The sequence below is a fragment of the Harpia harpyja genome, chromosome 10 (genome assembly GCF_026419915.1).
Source record: "Harpia harpyja isolate bHarHar1 chromosome 10, bHarHar1 primary haplotype, whole genome shotgun sequence".
Taxonomy (NCBI): Eukaryota; Metazoa; Chordata; class Aves; order Accipitriformes; family Accipitridae; genus Harpia; species Harpia harpyja.
This window is the reverse complement of record NC_068949.1, coordinates 41,657,564-41,664,879: the sequence shown is the minus strand read 5'-3', so window position 1 is coordinate 41,664,879 and position 7,316 is coordinate 41,657,564. Positions and strand designations below refer to the sequence as shown.

The window sequence follows — 7,316 nt, the reverse complement described above, 5'->3', positions numbered from 1 at the left end:
AGGATGAAAATGCACTTTCCAGAGACATCAAAGCAAAGCTGCTCTGCAGTGAGGGCTCCGATGAGGTGTGCTCCGTTGCCAACAGCATCGTGCTCTGCCTCTGCTGTGCCCCATCTTGCGCCGTGGTCACCGGCGGCGGAGCAGGAGAGCAGCCCAGCTCCTGCAGGCAGCCACAGGCAGGGTGCAAGGAAGCACAAAATTTCTTCAAGGTACCAACTTCTTCAAAGAGCTTTCTAGAAGCTGCCTACTGATGGCCCAGCTTGTTGTGTGTCTACATACCTAGTGTTTGTATGCTTTTCTGAAGGTGAATTATCCATGTCTGGGATATGTCACTGTTACCTCTGATAATAACAATCCACGGTGAACTGGCCATAGCCATTCAGTCTATTTGTCATTTTAAGCTGTGGGGGGTGTGTGTGTTATATTTTGGGTCAATCCATACCCTTTCCGACAGTAAACCCCAAATGCCCGTGTTCATTAATTAGTTAAAATCTGACTTAATGTATGCTGTATTCACACTATTCCATTAAAAAAGAAAAAAAAAGAAAAAAAAAAAAAAGAGAAGAGATTCAGGAGTTCAAAGGCAGTTCTATTTGTAATTGTAATGCATGAGAGCTTACCCATTCCTGATTGTATCATAGGTCATAAAATTGTGGGGTGTGGGAAATGTCACATGTGTCCACAAATAACATCAGGTTTGGATCAGAGATGTGCAGGTAAGCTTCAAGGAATAAATTCTGGTTGATATCAATATAGTATGGTGAGTCCTACAGTGGCCATGAGAAGGATGCAGAATGATAAAATGTAAGGTTTACATCATATCTGCCATACTGTGTTTCATTTACTTCAAAATTGTCCTCTGCAACATACATTATTTGTGCCCACGTGCTCTGGAGCATTTTGCAGTTGACATGCAAGTGAAGATTTTTATTCCTTGTGATTACAGTACCAGAAAGGGATCCTCTAATAAGGTTGGAATAGATTATTGTATTGTTGTTTCCCTGATTGGCATACAAAATAAAATGCAAAATTAATTCCTGTAGTCAGGTTTCCTATTATGCATTCTAAACTTTGCTGTATCCTTACAGCAATGTGCATAGTAATGCATTATTTCCCAGAAAGTCTGCCGTGGAGAAGTCTGAATCTAGTAATTTCTGTTCTCAAGATAAGAACTTGTAATCTACGTGTAATATTCAGTGCCTACAATGTGGGCCTAGAAAACTATTCACATTAAATGCAGACATAACTGAATTAAATACAACCTGTACAATGCTTTGAACATTAAATCCCCAAAGGTTCAGGTCCAGCACAGTATTTAAGCTGAAATCTATCTTAAAACACGATTGGTCATATTTAGTAAAAGCTTTGAGACCTTTTTAACCACACACTCAGCTTGGGACCTTGAAAATGCCAAGTATTTGCTTCCTTACAGACTTTATTCCTTCGGCGATCAATAACAGGCCATAAGTGAATGCTCTGGTAGCAGATGCAGGAACTACGAGTGCTAATAAACTTTATCCCTCAGGAGAGGGAAAGGCAGCCCATAATCACCAGGACACTTCCAGTCCCTGCACACCCCAGTATAGCTTTCAATTTGTGCTGATTTTCAGAATGAATTCTTCAGTTTGAATTTTTACACACTCATGATATTTGCACATTTTGCTGAAACGTTTAAAGTCATACCTCTCTCACTGTGCCACAGCGAGTGTATGGTATGTCACATATAACACACTCTGATGTAATGTTGGGTTTGCTATAGGGGTCGTTCAAGGTGAGATTCCAAGCAGAGTAGCCTTGTGACTGCAGGTAGTATCTGCTCACGGCTACATGCGTGTACCCTGGCAAACACAGCAGCGCTAGTGGATGGCAAAGTGAATGTGTTACAAGCTCGTTGAAGTGACCAAAAAAGGTTATAAGTTGTGACTTAAATAAACAATATCTTTTGCAGAGGCAGCTGATATTGCAGAATAAGTTCAGAATCCAAACCGTGTACTTGCATCTCTATGAAAAGCTACAGATCTAATTCAAAATAATGTGAAAAGGGCGATTCATTGAAGCAGTACAACATGATTAACAACCAGTGAATTAGCAAATAATTGAGAAACAGGGTTCTGCTTTAAACATGAACTTACTAGGGCGCTGATCTAATGGAGTGGAATAATAGTCAGCCTGAAACCCTCTGTATGTGTATTGAGAGTTACTATAAAAATCTGACAGTCAGCAGGTTTGAGGAAGATGTGTACATGCGAAAAGAACCAGAACAAAATTTCCCAAGGAGAGGAGAGGTATGGAGTGGCCCATCACAGAGTTCCACGTAGTCAGACAGGCATCTGCCACCTCCCATCCTGGGGAGCAAACATGACTATTTAGTTAAATGCTTCAGTTTGGGTTTTTGGGGGGTTTTGGGTTTTTTTTTTTAAACACAGATTAACTGTTCATAGCAGAAGAGTACATTTTACTGATATGACTATCAAATCTTGGGAACAGAAATTACAGTCCCCGATTTCTGTCTTATTAGGTGCCAGCCACATTATTGACTAAATAAACAAAAATTAATACATTTTTCATCTCAGATGTACTAAAAGCTTTGAAAAAGATCCTTGAAATCAAGCAGCTCTCTGCTTAGTAAGCCCAAGGTGTTGATCCCATACATTCATCTTCCCAAGTAATAAATTTTTACTTACTGAACATCTCTAAATGTGAGTGTGACACGGAAGTTGCTCTTTACTTCTATTTCCCAAACACAGTTGGCATTGTTCAGATAATTTCTGGGGTAAAATGGACTCTGTAATGTACCAGATGGAGAGGAAAGCGAGCCACCACAAGAATAATCTTCTGCAGAGAAAAATATGAAAAGAAAAATATACACCATTTAAGGTTGCTCTTGGAATATGTCTATGTAGAATTTATAAGTGTAAAATTGAGAGGCAGTGACTTCTACCAGCTTCAGTGGTCTTTCTGTTAGGTTCATATATCATCGGAATGCAGATTAGGAGATGCTAAACACACTGAATAGCTTTTATAATGCTGATCTTCAGTGTCTGCACTAGCAGGATACGAGCATTTGTCATTGAACTGCACAATTATTGAGGTTGGACCTCTGGAGGTCAGCTGTTCCTTGAAAGAGAAAAAGTCACACCTGAGCCTGGTTCACCTCTATTACAATTGCTAATGACCAAAGAGAAGGAAAAAAAAGATCACTATTATTTTGTTTACAAATAAGAACGCTGACAAATATCCAGTTCGTAAACATGAAAACCTTATGTCACAGTCAAAAAATTGTATGAAATTCATATATAGATCCGTTGTAGCCTAATCAAATAACAAGGGAATCAAGATCTAAAGAAGTTTAAAGTAAAATAAAGTAATGGATTTCTAGGATACTTTTCAATACAAGCTCAAACTACTCCAAGAAAAGAGAACTGTGTAAACGGACACCATCTTTTGAATTATGTTCCAAATTAGAAAAAATACACATTTACTTCTTTTAACCTAAAGAATGAACAAGAGACATACTGAGGTCTGAGAAATTTTCAAATTTTATTTTCAGCTTCTAGCAAACATGAAAAAACCTTTCTCTCACTTCAACAAACCCACATGGGGAGCAAGCGTATTAGGACAAATCCTTTGGGAGCTGTCAGCGCGCTTTACCCTTTCCCCAGTGAAAAGCACAAGTGACGGAAGATCGCTTTCTTCCTAGCAAGGATGCAGGCTGCTGGGGCACAGAGCCATCCCCGAAATCCTGGCTCCCAAATAACTTTGTTCTTGCACACACCCCTGGCCCCACCATAAAGCACACGGGAGCTTTTTCATTATACAAATTTCTTCCCAGGAATAAATATGATGGTAAAAATATAAAGCTATCACTATCATATAAAGTAAAAATTGGATTATTTCTACTTACAAGTAGCGGTTGCAGGTGGTGTTGGGAGAGCTTTACTTGTTGTCTCTTCTACAGAAGAAAAAAACATACGTGATACCATATGGGGAGGTCAACAAGGGAAATACAGTTTGAAACTTCCCCAAACACCATTCCAGCCTCTAGCAATTAGTGGCTGATGAACTTTAGATCCAAGAGGTTTCTTTCTATTTTAGTAGACCTCAGCAGTTTTTTCCCCTCTATGAATCATCAAGTCACTTTGTGAACCCACCAAAACCTGCAACTGGCCCGGAGAGTGCCAGTTGCCCTCGAAGAGAGAAGACTCTCTCTCTGCTTTGAACAAGGCATCTGCCGGTTTCATCTGATCTGATCAGAAGTTGATGGCTTTGCTTCTTGCATGAGAACAGACTGTGAACAACTATCTCCTCCTCCCCTTCTCCATACCAAGAACAACTAAGCTACCCCAAAAATCTTAACAGAAATGTAGATGACAGAAAACTACCTGGGGAGATGGTCAGAGCAAGGCCAGTGAGGAAGGGAGGCTGCGCATCCCATTATCTTCCTTCATTTTGCACAGCTGCAGACAAAAAGGGGGTCTCCAAAAGCTACCTGTGATGGGTTTTTCTCACTTTCCCACCACATTTAAGCTACCCTCCTTCCCTTTGCGATTTCATCCATACCTCGCTGGTGGCATAAACTCTGGGTCAGAGAAGAGTTTTCCCTGCTAAGGCTCCTGCACAGGACACTTGATAGAAAGCCCTCCAGATGGCACCACCAGATCAAAGGTGTCCCGCGGGACAGGGCTCTAGTAGGCAAAGAGTGATCTTCCTAGTGTTTTCTTTCATCTAACCTAGAGAGTTAGGTTTTCTGAAATAGGGCTTTATGGGGTTATTCAAACCCTTGGGGAGAAGGACAGTGTATAGACCACCATTACCCTTCTGCATCAGGGCTGACAACTGTCCAAATGCCCTCTCAGAGAAATGTTTAAAAGGATTTAAAATAGGTGAGCTTGGCTGTTTAAAAACTGGTTTCAAAATATAAATTGAGTTGTTCCAGTGTTTGACTTATTTTAATAATTGAAGTTACTGAAACAAAACTGGTTTTCATATTGCTTTAATCACAGTGTCACTACATTACTTTTTGTAAGAATTGCAGTTCTGAAAAAGATGAGCTGATGGATGTATGTGTGAGCACAGAAAGGGAAAGCACATTTTTGCTTTTGGTTCATTAGTCCAAGTCAAGTTCATTTCAGAACTTTACATTTGAAAGAGGAAGGGATGGAAAGACGGCAGCTATGGCAAACACTTTTGATCTGTATCTGTGCCCTCCTTCCCGCACAAAGAATGCGACAGCAGCTGCTTAAAAAGAAATGCCTTGTTTCTCACAGCACCATGGTGACACTCTGCTCAGCCAGGGAAGCCTCACCTGAAAAAGGGGAAAGTGTTTTTTGAATACAGGAAGACTATTTTACCCTGCTTGAATCATCCTCCCTCGCATCAGGCCCACTGATATGCGTATCGGTCCCCAAAGGGATGAAAGTGGCCTGGCACATCACTGTCTCTGCAACCAAATCAAATTACACTAGTAACAGGAATTCGACTATGGGGAATTAAAATAATATAAAATTACAGTAATTCCTATTATATTCTAATAATTATGACAGTAATAGGAACAGGGACATGTGCCATACTTGTTTTATCTAGGGCACTCTGTTATTAAAGACCAGTGTGTTATTTGTAACAATATACTTAATCAAATGCAAACCACATGGTTCAAAGAGCACCTCACGCTCCTTAAAATAAACATGCATTTCATGCAGAAAATACACATCAGTCTTTAAATTCAGTACCACAATACAAAGATTCAGAAAATTATATCAGTGGCTTTACAGTATATTCGTTTGAATTTCCTTTACTAGTCTCTTTACGAAAATGGTGAGAACAGCAATTTAAATTCATTAAGCATTTTGAGGAAAAGCTTTTGAATTAATGGGTATAACGGTTGATTTGCTCAGCTCATAGGTTTGACCTGCTCATGGTTTCTGAAAGAGCTAAGCTCTGCTGCTAAATCCTCTTTTACCCTTAGATCTCAGCATTAGCCTGATGCAAAATACAGCCGAGAAGTGAGACTCTTTACCTGCATCCACCTGAATGTGAAGACTTATCATTACCACCCAAGACAAGATCGTGGTGGCAGTCATCTCCTTGGAGCTCCTGATACAGGAGGGCACCAGAATTTATAGGCAGAGACGCTAAAGGGTGTAGCTCAGCTGCCCAATCTGTCCCTTCAGTAAGCCAATACCAAACACATTCCTTCACTGCCTTACTTCCCTAACTTCTGTGACTATATGTTTGATTTGTTACCCAACTTTTTATAGTTTCCTGGTTCTACAAGACGACACCACCTGATACCTTCCTCAGGGAAGGTAGAGATCAAAAGTGGTTGCAATGGCTGCTATTTTTCCATCCCGTCCCTCTTTCAGCTGTGAATTTCTATTGCTGACACTAATGTAACATGTCCCTTTCTTGGGTTTGAGTTGTATCTGAGCCAAAGCTGCTCTTTAAGTCTGTGTAGCAGAGCCTTCCTTTTTGTGACTGCAGATGTGGAAGGGTAAGAGCGTGGTGGGAAGCAATCGAGGGGCTTATGGAGACCCTTCTGACTGGCCTGGACTCCCCTGGGGACACAGACCCACCAGCTGCTGGGAGGGCATCACTCAGAGACAACTGTCCTGTCTCCAGTCCCTTAAAGTTGTTGTGAAGGTTCAGTTTCAGGGACCGAGTCAAATATCACACATAACTTACTGTCGTGTATTTCTCAAATACTAGTTACACATCAGTTAACTTTCTGGAGGTAGAAGAGTTTGGAACTAGGATGCTGAGTTGCCTTGAATTCCCCGAGACTGCTTTTATGAGTATTTCTGTCCTAATAGACATCACAAAAACACGCAGTAGAAAGTGAGTACATTCATCTTTTTCTGTTCTCCCCCTCTTTATCCTTCAACAAGCTATATCTTCACCAGGGTAGCAAGACTCAGACAGTACGTTTAAGCTCGACAAGTCATCTACTGCAGATCTGAAACCACCAAAGTAATCTTTTGACTTTTTGTCACAAACTCAAGCCAAAATTCAGTGGTCATACACTGATCATTGTTAAACTGCACAAACCTTCCCAGAGAACAAAGAGTGTAAGTCCAGGGATAGGGGCAAGTGGAGAAAATAAGGGAAAATTCATCCCAAATTCTCTATTTCTGAAGCTCTTAAGAACTTTACTGATCCCTTGACACAGTCCTCCCACTGGGATTTATAACATATTTAAGATAACAGATAAATAATGGGATCCAATGGAACTCTACAATATATTTTTACAAAGAGAAACTATCATCTCAGGTCATGGTCGGGTTTCAGTGGATCCAAGTGCCCATCAAAGAACCTGCGTT

The 7,316-nt window shown here is 40.5% G+C and overlaps 1 protein-coding gene across 1 annotated transcript; it reads right to left on the bottom strand.

Moving 5' to 3' along the window:
- Positions 1-285: 285 nt before the first annotated feature.
- LOC128146763 (deleted in malignant brain tumors 1 protein-like) lies at positions 286-6,047 on the bottom strand. Its single transcript, XM_052798472.1, is given in 4 exon segments — positions 286-671; positions 673-1,001; positions 1,684-1,856; positions 6,017-6,047. Coding segments are annotated over 4 exon segments (588 nt in total). The 3' UTR covers positions 286-616.
- Positions 6,048-7,316: the final 1,269 nt, after the last annotated feature.